Raw genomic sequence first — 12,286 nt, 5'->3', positions numbered from 1 at the left:
AGAGAGAGATGACCAGAGGGAAACGGAAGAGAAGAGAGAGAGAGAGAAAGAGAAGAAGAGAAGGAATGGAATGGGAAAACGAGGCCGTCTTTTGGGGCCTGAGGCGATCCTCATGTTTCTCCGGACCGTCAGCCACTCGCCGTGCGAGGAGGCTGGCAGCCTGAGGTGCCAAGGCTTCTTGGTCTGGAGGTTTATGACGATTCGATTCCGGCCTCGCTGCCTGCATGCCTGAGTGGCGCGTCTGACTCAGCCGACGTAAGCCCGCGCGCATCCCAGTCACCTGACTGCGAGCTCCCCGAACCGGCCTTGGCTGCGCGGCTGGTCGCTGCGGCCGCCCGGACCACCCGCCAGCCAGCCAGCAATCACCACACTGCCCGATGGGGACTAGCGTGGTTGGGTCCCGTGCTGCCCGGCTGTCGGAAGAACAGAAACAGGAGTCCAACTTCAACCACCGACTTCTCAACCGCCAGCCTACGAGGATTCTCTGACCTCTTCCTCCTCCGTCTCCCCTCCCCACCCCCCTCTCTCTACCGATTGTTTATCGTTGGTCATTCGACCGTACGGCATACTTGCAATATGTTCTCCCGTGCTGTCCGTCCGGCTGTGAGGGCTGGTAGCATTGCGGTCTCCCGGTAAGTTCTTCTCTTCCGGATGTCCACAACACCCGCCCGTCCGTCGCCTTTTCGCTTCCACCTCCCCCTCAAGCTAGACACCTAGCTGGCCCCTTGTCCACCATTCACCCCCCAACAAAGCGAGATAGAGCTGCAGGCAGGTGTTGGGATGATTCAATGGCTGATTTTTTCGAAGCACTGCCCCTCCCAATGCCGCCAACTTCGCGACTCTGCGTGAAATCGAGGGCCGTCTCAAGTCCATCAAGAACATCGAGAAGATCACCAACACCATGAAGGTCATCGCCTCCACCCGCCTGACCCGCGCCCAGAAGGCCATGGAGGACTCTCGCGCCTACGGTCAGACCTCCAACACCGTTTTCGAGAACGCCGAGACCAAGGCCGTCGGCGACAAGAAGACTCTGCTCGTTGTCGCCAGTTCCGACAAGGGTCTTTGCGGTGGTATCCACTCGGGTCTCAGCAAGGCCACTCGCCGTATCCTCCAGGAGTACCCCGATGCCGACATCGTCGTTCTGGGTGAGAAGGCCAAGGCTCAGCTGTCTCGTTCCAACCCCAACGCCATCGTCCTGAGCTTCGCCAACGTCTGCAAGGACATTCCCACCTTCAACGATGCCCAGGCCATTGCCGACCAGATCGCTCTGCTGCCCACCGACTACGCCAGCGTTAAGATCATCTACAACAAGTTCCTTAACGCTCAGTCCTACGAGGCCGGCACCGTTGAGGCCTACTCCGAGGAGGCCATCACCCAGTCCCGTGAGTTATGCACGTTTGCTTTTGCCTTGCGAGTAGAAGCCTAACTATTCCTTAGCCAACCTCTCCACCTTCGAGACCGATGATGGAACTCTGGCCCACCTCCGCGAGTACGCCCTTGCCAACAACCTGTTCTGGGCTCTGGCTGAGGGACACGCTTGCGAGATCTCGGTAAGTTCTGGAGCCCTTAATGGAATTGACCGAATGCTAACGTGATTGCAGGCTCGTCGTAACGCCATGGAGGCAAGTATCACTCGAATATTCGAGTTGGAACCGGACTAACCTTTTCTGTAGAACGCCTCCAAGAACGCTGGTGAGATGATCAACAAGTGAGTACATCGCTGCTTTGTTATAGGCAAAGACTAACGCCCTGCAGGTTCCAGATCTTGTACAACCGTCAGCGTCAAGCCGCCATTACCGGTGAACTGGTTGAAATTATCACTGGTGCCACCGCCAGTGCGGACATGTAAAAGCTTTTTTGAAGCTTATGTGGGGGGAGTCGCCATGTGTGTAGACTTACTCATAAATACCTAGATGCTTGTCAGCCTGTAAAATCTATCACTATCTTTCCTTTGTCTCATGCAAATGTCAGTCTAACAGTGAGAGCTTGTAGCAATTGTGAATGAATGGGTGCCGTCACTACTGCCTTTATCAGGCAGTCATGGCAATGCCCTGTTCTGTCCAGACAAGCTCCGCAGGGAATATCAGACGGGAGAAATGATCACTTGTTTGCATTCATTGTACAGTTGAGTTAATTCATTCACAGTTTCTCTATCTGACAGGTGGCCGGACCTTTCTCTAGTCCCCTCCTTCCATATTTCAACCATGGTGATACCTCTCACCTTCCCCTCACTTACCTCCATATCCTCAATATATTTCTCCAACCCCAAATTCAGTACCACTACTCCATCACTATGCCCTCACGCAGGATCACAAACTACTACGCTATTCTGGGTATATCCCACAACGCGAGCGCAAAGGATATAAACAGCGCGTACAAGAAGCTCGCGTTGAAGTACCATCCAGATAAGAAAACCACCACCACCACCACCACCACCAGTGATGATCCCTCTGCGGACGAGTTTCAGAAGGTGAGTTCCACTCCAGTCCCACACATACATCGCTCATTTCCTCCCCAACACCTACCCTCCAAACAAACCGACTTGCTTAACCTGAACCCCAGATTCAGGAAGCCATCGAAACCCTCCGAGACCCCATCCTCAAACAATCCCATGATGACAAGCTTCGCCTCAACGGCTACCGCTTCTCGGATTTCCCCGACAACGATCACAACGACCCGCAGGGAACAACCTGGCGCACTACACAAGCGTATCCCTACAACCCATGGGATCCTAGGGCACGTTACATGTACAGTTACGGGAATAGTGTCCATATGGACCCATTTTCACCTGATTCGTTGGCCGAGAAGGCTCGTGTGCAGGTTGAAATTCGTGTCGGGGAGATGTTGAGGAAAGAGGCGGAGATGAGGGAGGCTGCTGAGGCGGCCGCTGCCGCTGCTGCCGCTGCTTCTGAGGAGAAGGGGGAGGCGGGGGCGGAGGGTGGTGATTATGATGAAGAAGAATATGAGGAATGGATTGGGTTTAATTGGGAAGAGAGACCTCAGACGTATGAGGAGTTTATGGAGTTTCTAAAGCAGGAGGAGAAGGAGAAGGCGGAGAGGAGGAGGGCTGCGATGAGGGCCAATGTCGAAAAGGACGAGGAGAAGCTGAGGAGGGATGGAGAGGACGAAGGCGAGGAGGCTGAGGTTCTAACGGACTTCGTGAGGGGATATGATTTTGGGCACTGTTGGCGGTCCAAGGAGGCGGGCTTGTCGGTGCCGAGGGAGTATCATGATGACTTCTATTCTGAAGATGAAGACGACCAGGGCGTTTATTGGGAAGGGTATGGGGTGAAAGAAGAAGATGATGACAGCGACAGTGATACCGATGATGAAAAGGAAGTCAATCCTAACAATACCAACAGGGACGAGAACAACGACTCCGACTCCGACGAAGATCACAATGGGAACCCTTTGGGCCCCAACACCACCGACCAACCCCCCGACACATATTACCACTCCGACCACGACTCCTACAGCTACTACGACGACTCGGACGAATACGACGACGAAGACAACGACTGCGTCGATCTCTACTCCTACGACGACGCAGCAGAGAACATCCCAGACGAGCGGTCAAGCACCGAATACCTAACCGCCCGCCAGTCCTCCCCCGACAGCCAGACAAAATCCGGCGTCAGTACCAGCGGAGGCGAATCCGCCATCTTCTACGACTTCAGCGAAGAGCTCACTTGCCTTGCCGTCCCCGACGAAACCCCCAAGAGGTCCACCCCCGGAGTCAACCTCGACCATGCTCCCGGCTACCTAACCCCCTTCATCCCGCACTTCAAGAACAAACTCTCCCACCCTAGCGGTCGCTACACGGCCCAGGACCTCCTAACCGAAGTGACGGGTATGATCCTCGAGATCTACTGCGACTGGCTTGAAAGTATCCGTCTTACAGTGCCCGAGGCGAAACCGCTCCAGAAGGGACAGGAACCCCAACACTGCCTCCACCTGGGCGGTTGGGAGAAACACTTCAACAGGACCTCATGTGACGAATGCCAGCTCTGGAAGCCTCTTTACACGCTGACTTGTCCGGGATGTGGGATTGAGGCGTGCGTGGGATGTAAGTTCAGTGGTTGCTGCGTCCGGTAGCGTACTTCAGTTGGCTCCATGCTTTCAATTTGGTCTGATGCGTTGGCTGTCGGGGTTATTAATTGATTCTATCGAGTTCAGAACTGACAGCGTTGTTTCTTCCGCCACGATGTGGTTGCAGCTATTACGAGGGTTGTATTTTATTACGCTTTACAGGTACTGGAGATATGCAGCGTTCAGCTCATCTTTCTTTGAGGATATGGCATAATTCATTATGTGGCTGTCTAGGACACCGTCGGCTTTGTAATAAATATGACAGCCCTCGCGACAATTTCCCTCATCGATCGAATCTATAGACAATAAGTTCATGATTGGCATTCTCGCCAATGATGTAGTTTTCATTCCCACAGATCTTCCCCTTCCCGGTGAGCTCATAGATATTCATCTGTTTCAGCGAGATAAACGACGACGGTGTACGGATGGTCAAGAACATGTTTAAATCAAAGGGCCATAATCTCGGACTCAGATGCAGACAGAATCCTACCTGGGCTTTGTCATCATAGGTTTCGGAGATGATGGCGTACCAGCGTTCGTCGCAGACGGCAAATGTGATAGGGGTTGTCTGTAAGCTACAGTTTCCGCGATAGGGAGGGAGTGCGAAGTCGACGTCTCGGCGCCAGCAGGGTCCCTCGCCGATTAAGGGGATGGTGGTGACTTGGACCTCGGATGTCCATGCGGCGGGGCCAACGAGGGTGCTCATGGGGCCGGTGCATTCGGCTTCGACGATTTCGAGAGACTGGTCGTCGTCGGTGATGTTGAGGGATTGCACGGCTGGGAGGCCTCGCTGTCGAACGGAGTAGAAGCCGAGTTCTCGGAAGCCGAAGCGAGAGACTATGGCTGGGCCTTGGTCTTCCGAGTCTACTCGCAGGCGACCTGTGGGGTCAAGAGAAGGGCGATAGGAGGATGGCTTGGAGATGTCCCAGACTGACAATGACTCGATTGGTGCATCGTCGTCTGCGGTGTAGAGGCTGCGGTTCGGCTGCCAGATGTAGATGGCGTAGTGTGTCTGGCTGTGTGTGGAGTAGAATCGATCTCGCTCGCTGAGAGGATGGCCCAGGAACATGATCTTCCATTCATTCCGGAATGTCACACTCCAGCCACTGGTTGCTTTAGTGACATCGAATGAGGAAGCGAAGTGCCGATGGACACCGTCGCTGTCATTGAGCCAGTGGAAGGCCTTCGGCTCTGCCCATTCGACGACAAGAACCCTCTTCTGTAGACGAATTCTGCGAATTACTTTTCCGGTGATGATGAAGGGGACCATGAATCGTCTGTCGGTATCAAAGTCCATCAGAACGAGGCATGAATGATCCGCACTGGGGTACACCACGAGCCCATCTTCGTAAGACCAGAATGTCTCGTCGAAGGTACGATCTACCCGCTGCATAAGATGGCTGGCGTGATTCTCCCAGGGCTGGACGGGAAACCACTCCCTCTCGCCTGAGAGGCCAAAGTCATCGCAGAGCTTGTATCTGTGGATCGACTTGGGCTTTGCGCGGCTGAGGTGGTCGTACCTCGAGGCGACCTGATCGAAGAGCGTACACGCGTGATCATCATCGTCTGCCATATCAATGCCAGCATTGTGATTGAGCTCCAGTTCTCGCACCTCTCTGGCCAAAGGGAAGAGTTTCTTCAACCGCGGGGTCAGGTTGGCTGCGCTTCGAAAGGCCGTGTTCCAGGCCTTGGAGACTCGACGGCAACGGATGATATCCTTGGGACCCAGATGATTCAAAATCATCCAGAAGATCTCTTGCGGCAGTAGGGACATGCCCATGCCTTCAGAATCTGATGCCATCGACATGCCGACTGACGGGGCCATGGGGAATGCGGGGAAGATGTGAGCTTCCGAGCACTAGATCGATAGTGCTCGCGATAGTAGATATACGGTGCAGGGATGGGGGTAGCACGTGCCCGTCGGAGCTACGGAACTCCTGCTGGAAGCTCCTCGGGTGATTGCCGGGGCCATCCAGGCACCAGATGCAGGGCGAAGGGAAAGTATGGAGAGGGGAAGGGAGTGGAGGGGGCCGGGACTCTGGCGGCGGAAGGCATTCAATGGCGGCGGAACCCAACAGCCGGCCGTGACTGTGAGAGCTTCGCGTCACATGCCAAGAGCTTCAGGACACCTTGCTTCTACCCTCGTTGTTCTCTCGCTGACCCTTTCTCCTTCTTCTTACCTCCTCGTGATGCATTGCTACTATTAGCACTTCTTTGATCGCCCCGCATATTTTCATCCTCCGCCATGATGTTGCAGCCCAGTTCTGCGTTGGTTCTCGTCGCGTCACTTCTGGCGGCCCTGCCCGTCAACGCTGATGGATTGTATACCAAGAAATCCCCGGTCCTGCAGGTCAACCACAAGAATTATGACCAGCTGATCGCCAACTCCAACCACACTTCGGTAAGTAGAGCTCTTCCACATCATCCCTATCACTCACCAGCCCTACTAACCAGCTCCAGATCGTAGAGTAAGCACCCGACCAACCCTCCAGATAAGCTCCCATTCCTAAACCCCGCCCCCTCCAGATTCTACGCGCCCTGGTGCGGTCATTGCCAGAACCTCAAACCCGCCTACGAAAAAGCCGCCAAGAACCTCGAGGGACTGGCCAAGGTCGCGGCCGTGAACTGCGATGAGGATGAGAACAAACCCTTCTGCGGCCGCATGGGCGTCCAGGGCTTCCCGACCCTCAAGATCGTCACTCCCGGCAAGAAGCCCGGCAAGCCCCGCGTCGAAGACTACAAAGGCGCTCGCAGCACCAAAGCCATCGTCGAAGCCGTCGTCGACCGAATCCCCAACCACGTGAAGCGCGCCACGGACAAGGACCTGGACACCTGGCTCGCGCAGGAGGAAGAAACCCCCAAGGCCATCCTCTTCACCGAGAAAGGCACCACCAGCGCTCTCATTCGCGCCCTGGCCATTGACTTCCTCGGCTCCATCCACGTCGCTCAAGTCCGCAACAAGGAGTCCGAGGCCGTCGAGAAATTCGGCATCACCGAGTTCCCTACCCTCGTCCTGCTCCCCGGAGGCGACCAAGACCCCATTGTCTACGACGGCGAGCTGAAGAAAGCACCCATGGTCGAATTCCTCAGCCAAATCGCCGCTCCGAACCCGGACCCCGCTCCCAAGTCCCCCAAATCCTCCACCCCCCGCGATACCCAGAAACCCGTCGAATCCCCCGACCCGAAGATCGTCCCCGACGACGCCAAGGAAGCCAAACCCGCCAGCGTCCCCATCCCAGCTCCCTCCATCGATACCCTGCCCACCGCAGAGGCCCTCGAAGCCGCCTGCCTGCTGCCCAAATCCGGCACCTGCATTCTAGCCCTCCTCCCCGAACCGACTGAGCCGGACGCAGACCTCCCCAGCCCAGCCAAGGACGCCCTTCTCAGCCTCTCCGAGATCTCTCACAAATACTCCGTCCGCCGGCACAAGCTCTTCCCCTTCTACAGCGTCCCCGCCATCAACAGCGGCTCTCAGACCCTTCGCGCTGCCCTCGGCCTTCCCGAAGACCAAACCTCCGTCGAGATCATCGCTCTGAGCGGCCGTCGCGGCTGGTGGCGCAGATACGACTCCGCCGAAGGCGCCGAGTACGGTCAGGACCGGGTCGAGGCCTGGATCGATGCCGTACGACTCGGTGAGGGCGAGAAGGAGAAGTTGCCCGAGGGTGTCATTGTCGAAGAGAAGGTTGAGGAGCAGCCCGCGGCCGATCACGACGAATTGTAAATTATCCACTATGCCGGAGTAGCGTGCATGATTTGTTGTTGTTGTTAGTTTTATTAGCCAAGGTGTTTTGTTATTTAGGTAGAGACCAACAAGTACTACAAGTACTAGGATTCGGATTGGAAACATTCCTTGCTCCCTAGTTGGGTTGTATTTTACTTCGGGTACTTGATAGATTACTTACTACTGTATGCCTAAAATACTTGATCTTTACATCAGAGCAAGGAAAGGAAAGAAAGCCTGAAATAAACTATCGAATCATTATTTCCAACGAACACTATGTCTAATGAATAGTAAGAAAACTTTTCTTTCAAACCAAACTGACATATATACAGACATGATAGATACCCTTGTGCCAGTCATAGCCATATCATTCAGACAACTCAATATGCACCAAGCAGGAGGGGTAAAGATAAAAGAGGAAATGTGAAAGAGAAAAAGAAATTCAAGTCCTAAGAACACCATCTGAATAATGCAAGAAATGAAGAAGAAGATGAGAATGTTATACGTAGGGAAAAAGAGAAGGAGGTAGGATGTAGCATGCTAATGCTTTCTCTTCTTTCCCTCAGTTCCCTTCTTGATGATCTTCTGGCGCTTAGAATCCACCTCCTGGTCGTAGATCTCGCGGGCCGACTCGCCCTTCTTGCGCTTGGTTTGCTTGTTCGATTTGATGCTGACGGTCGAGGCGCCGCCGCTGCGGATCTGCTTCTCGGCGTCTTCCCATCCTGCGCTACCGTTTTTGATCTCGTATCTGGAGGCTGTAAATCAGTTATTGTTCATTCGGGTGAACTGGTTTTTGGGATGGAGTTCAGAGGTAAGAAGGGAAGGGGTGGCTTACTTGTCGAGAGGGAGGGCATCGATCAGGGCGCGCTGCTTCTCCCGAAGCTCCGCGTCTACTTGCTGACCACCCTCGCGGAGTTCCTCGTCCAGCCCGGTCTCAAGGGGCTTGAAGCGCTCGTCGACGACTTCGTCGTGGGCTTCGGTGATGACCTGAGCGGTGGGGGCTTTCTCGGCGGGCATGGTCTCGGCAACGGCGCCTTCGACGAGGTTGCGGAAGTGGGTGGACACCTTGCGGATGATCTTGAGGAACATGGCCAGGAGCTGGGACGAGGGGAGGTTGAGTTCCTTCTCCAGGGCGTCGAGGTTCTTGCGCTGCAGACCGATGGCGAGGAGGATGGACTGCTGCACGCCCGACAGGCTGACCTTGCCGCTGAGGCGGCCGGAGAAGTAGTACTCGGCGATGATGGGGACCATGTCGAGGATGACGTGGTAGTCGAGGAGGTTGTTGGCGTAGCTGTCAAGACGCTTCAGGTCGAAGGGAGAGAAGGCGGCGTCGAGGTCGGACTTGGTCAGGAGGGCCTGGGAGTAGGCCGTGTCGAGTTTCGCGCCGGCGTTGGCGGACTCGCAGATGCTGAGAGACAGCACGGAGGGGAACTCGCGGAACTGATAGGACAGCAAGGAACCGAAACGCTTGTGGAAGTCCCGGGAGAAGGCACCCAGCCAGCCGGCGTCGTTGGAGCCGGCAGTGAGGGTGCGCAGCATCACGCAGGAGTGCTCGCCGGTCAGGTCGTTGGGGGTCTGGCGGAGGTAGACGGGAGAGAAGGAAGAGCGCTTCCAGAACTTGTGGAGAGACGGGGTGAGACCGAAGCTGACACCAACGTAGTCGAGAGCATCTGGACGACGCTCCGACAGCTTGCCGAACAGCGGGGGCATGGTGTGAATGTCCCGGACCTTGACATTGTCATCCAGAAGGTTGGAGTTGGTGAGCTCCTCATCGGTCACGCGGACCATCTCCTCCTGAGGCTCGGGGATATCCTCCGAGAGACTGGTGAACTTGCCCTCGTAGAAGTCAATCAGCAGCTCCAGAGCACGAGATCCGTAACCCATGCTCAAGTACTCAGGGTTCGTGGCAATGCGGACGATTCTAGCACCCGAGAGTCCGGCAAAGTCCTCGTCCTGGTATTGCTGGCTGACAAGCCAGGGGATCAGGTCTCCACCCGCCCGCTGACCGCGGCTCAGACTGTTGAGAACGCTCTGTCTGCTGATGCGACCTTCCAGCGCCACCTGGATGACACAGAGAGGCTCAGGGAGCTTGGTGGCTTCTTCGTCAATCGGAGGAACCAGAACGAACAGTTGATGTGCGGGCGCATCGCTCATAAGCTGAAGATCATTAGGGGTATTCTTGTAATGACTGGCAACGTAAAGAGCCATCATCTGCTGAAGGAACTTTTCGGAAACAGGGTGGAAGGAGAACAGGGTATCACGGTTGACCTGGAGCAATTGGCACTGCGACGGGTGAGGGGTGCCCTGGGTGTTCATGCGAGACTTGGGCAAGGTTGCGTCCAGACAAAGGACCTTGTTCAACCACTTCTCGACGGAGTCACCGGGGGCGTATCTGATGGGTTCAGAGAGGGTGATCTCTCTCAGGGACCGGCCGCCAAGGCTCTTGTCGGCGTTCTTGGCTGCCTTGCCCGTGGCACGATCAGCGACGTCGATGTCCTCCTGACCGCTGGGCTTGACGCCTCCCCTAGACTGCTCACGAAGCTGCTGGATCAGCTTCAGGGAGAGGGAACGGCCCGTTCCTTCGTAACCGTTGATGGTAGACGCCATGAAGACCAGGTACGGTCCCATCAGCTTGCGGACCAGAGGCAGAGGGATGGCGGCGGCTTCATCAATGACCAGCAGCTCGGCCTGACCCAGGACATGGGCATCCTGGGGTTGGATGTACTGGATCGTCTGACGGTGCTGGCGATGGATGTTAACACGGACGATGGCCTTGTTGAAGTCAGGGTTGGTCGATTGAAGGATGGTGTAGTCGACATGGTCGAGGTAGCCCAGGGCATCGAAACCCTTGAACACGAATTCGAAGAGTGTCTTCAAGTTCTCGGGGCTGGGAGAGGTGATGAAGATGTTGCTGTAACCGTGCGCCACGGCGGCCGCGATGGCGACACCAAGAGCCGCGGACTTACCGCGACCTCTGGCAGCCGTCAAAGCGACGGTGCTTCTCAGCGTCTTCTCGGCGATCGCGTCAACAAAAGTAAGGAGAGCCTTCGCCTGATCGACCGTGCGAGCCAGGCTGATCAAAGGCCCCACGGGCTGGGACTCGGCCAAGCTCTCCTTGATCTCCTTCAGCTCCTTCTTTGTGCCAGAGGTGGTCTCATCGGTCGACTCGGGGGGAGGCAGCGGCTTCACGTTCTTTCCTCCGGAAATGGGCAGGACGTTCAGTTCGTCATCCACGACCAAGCAGGAGTCGCAGCTACCGAGGGACAGGATGAAACGCTCGTTGAATCTGGCGGTGACATCGTCGTGGGCTTCGGTGCGGTATCTGGAGTGGATATCCATCGACAAGGTGTACAGCTGCTTCAAGCTGTTCATACCCTTCAACAGCAGCAGGACGATACCACCTCCTTCGACGGTCTCGATGGTCCGGGCGAGCAGGTTCGGGGTCATGGCTTCGAAGTCTTGGAGCACGCACATGCCGTAGGTGTTACCGAGAATCTTCTCCGTCTCCTTGTAGTAGACATAACGGATTTGGTTGAGGGTGATGAACAGCTCGAAGGGATCCTCCTGGTTCGGTTCTCTGATGCCGCGCTTCACCTCCTTCTTGATCTTCGCCTCGCGCTTCTTCCGGTGACTCGTGAATCCCAGCAGATCTTTCTTGTAGGCCCACAGAACGGACTTGTTCTGCTTGACGTCGACGCTCGACATGATGTAGTGCAGGTTGACGATGACATCCTTGGCGCGGTCGCCGACGACGACGAAGAAGCTACGCTTCTTTTCCTGCACGCCATTGCGGATGAGGGCGGGGATACGGGCGTCGATAGCTTTGCGGGGCATTTTGCTCAGGGTGTTTCCTGTGACCCTGGAGAGGGGACGACTCGGACGATAGTCTGGATGGCCCGCAACGAAAATTTGTTGACGGCGGCGGGGACCACGAATTACAGGGTCGCAGTAGTCCTACAGGACACCACGCAATCACCGATCCGGGGGAAAAGGATCAGGTCCTTGATAGATGAAAGAAACAGGTGGCCAGGTAGGAAACTGAGACTCACACTGCCGATGGCTTTGCGATGCTGCGACGCCGACAAAAAAAAAGTTATCGCGGAGATAGAACTGCCTCTGGTGACCGCTTCCGGAATGGGCACCGCCTTTGAAGCCTGAGGCATCAGCAGGCTGGTTCCTGATCGCGCTTCATCACGTGATCATAATAAATGAAGCGAAATTGAGGTTACATCGGATATACCTTAGTTTATGGAACTACGACTGTAAGGAGTATCGAATGTCTTATGTGGTTCCTGATTTGATGTCAATATTCGCGAGTGCGCCGCACCAAACCCAGCCCGGTAGATAAGGCAATCGTTCACATGCAAATGTTTTCCAGTTTTTCCTTTTGCTTATTTTCTCTTCTTTAATTTCCGATCGAGCCCGTTAAGAGAGTATAGATAGTAACAGAAAGCCGACTCGTGCATAAGTAGTGCG

General features: G+C 55.4%; 6 protein-coding genes across 6 annotated transcripts; 4 read left to right on the top strand and 2 right to left on the bottom strand.

Annotated features, from left to right (window-relative positions):
* The first annotated feature begins 478 nt into the window (after window positions 1–478).
* On the top strand, window positions 479–2,123 carry BO80DRAFT_425691 (F1F0 ATP synthase subunit gamma). The gene is made up of 6 exons (XM_025719578.1): window positions 479–632; window positions 808–1,382; window positions 1,438–1,550; window positions 1,602–1,622; window positions 1,674–1,708; window positions 1,756–2,123. The coding sequence occupies exons 1-6, from the start codon at window positions 577–579 to the stop codon at window positions 1,847–1,849; spliced, it is 894 nt and encodes a 297-aa protein (XP_025574856.1). The 5' UTR covers window positions 479–576; the 3' UTR covers window positions 1,850–2,123.
* BO80DRAFT_101226 (DnaJ domain protein) lies at window positions 1,935–4,234 on the top strand. Its single transcript, XM_025713332.1, has 2 exons — window positions 1,935–2,470; window positions 2,563–4,234. Exons 1-2 carry the CDS (start codon window positions 2,294–2,296, stop codon window positions 4,093–4,095), a joined length of 1,710 nt encoding a protein of 569 aa, XP_025574855.1. The 5' UTR covers window positions 1,935–2,293; the 3' UTR covers window positions 4,096–4,234.
* A 138-nt stretch (window positions 4,235–4,372) lies between these two features.
* On the bottom strand, window positions 4,373–5,890 carry BO80DRAFT_356653 (F-box protein; the record flags this gene model as incomplete). The annotated part of the gene is made up of 1 exon (XM_025715800.1): window positions 4,373–5,890. One exon carries the CDS (start codon window positions 5,888–5,890, stop codon window positions 4,373–4,375), a length of 1,518 nt encoding a protein of 505 aa, XP_025574854.1.
* A 113-nt stretch (window positions 5,891–6,003) lies between these two features.
* BO80DRAFT_101277 (uncharacterized protein) lies at window positions 6,004–6,334 on the top strand. The gene has a single exon (XM_025713333.1). It carries the CDS (start codon window positions 6,093–6,095, stop codon window positions 6,294–6,296), a length of 204 nt encoding a protein of 67 aa, XP_025574853.1. The 5' UTR covers window positions 6,004–6,092; the 3' UTR covers window positions 6,297–6,334.
* BO80DRAFT_425689 (putative disulfide isomerase) lies at window positions 6,075–8,046 on the top strand. Its single transcript, XM_025719577.1, has 3 exons — window positions 6,075–6,490; window positions 6,550–6,557; window positions 6,616–8,046. The coding sequence occupies exons 1-3, from the start codon at window positions 6,335–6,337 to the stop codon at window positions 7,808–7,810; spliced, it is 1,359 nt and encodes a 452-aa protein (XP_025574852.1). The 5' UTR covers window positions 6,075–6,334; the 3' UTR covers window positions 7,811–8,046.
* Window positions 8,047–8,054: 8 nt separating this feature from the next.
* BO80DRAFT_502564 (ribosome biosynthesis protein KRE33) lies at window positions 8,055–11,889 on the bottom strand. The gene is made up of 2 exons (XM_025724329.1): window positions 8,646–11,889; window positions 8,055–8,558 (listed from the first exon to the last, which is right to left on the bottom strand). Exons 1-2 carry the CDS (start codon window positions 11,642–11,644, stop codon window positions 8,351–8,353), a joined length of 3,207 nt encoding a protein of 1,068 aa, XP_025574851.1. The 5' UTR covers window positions 11,645–11,889; the 3' UTR covers window positions 8,055–8,350.
* Between the last annotated feature and the right edge of the window lie 397 nt (window positions 11,890–12,286).

The sequence above is a fragment of the Aspergillus ibericus genome (assembly GCF_003184845.1).
Source record: "Aspergillus ibericus CBS 121593 unplaced genomic scaffold BO80scaffold_22, whole genome shotgun sequence".
Lineage (NCBI taxonomy): Eukaryota > Fungi > Ascomycota > Eurotiomycetes > Eurotiales > Aspergillaceae > Aspergillus > Aspergillus ibericus.
This window is presented reverse-complemented; position numbering and strand designations above follow the sequence as displayed.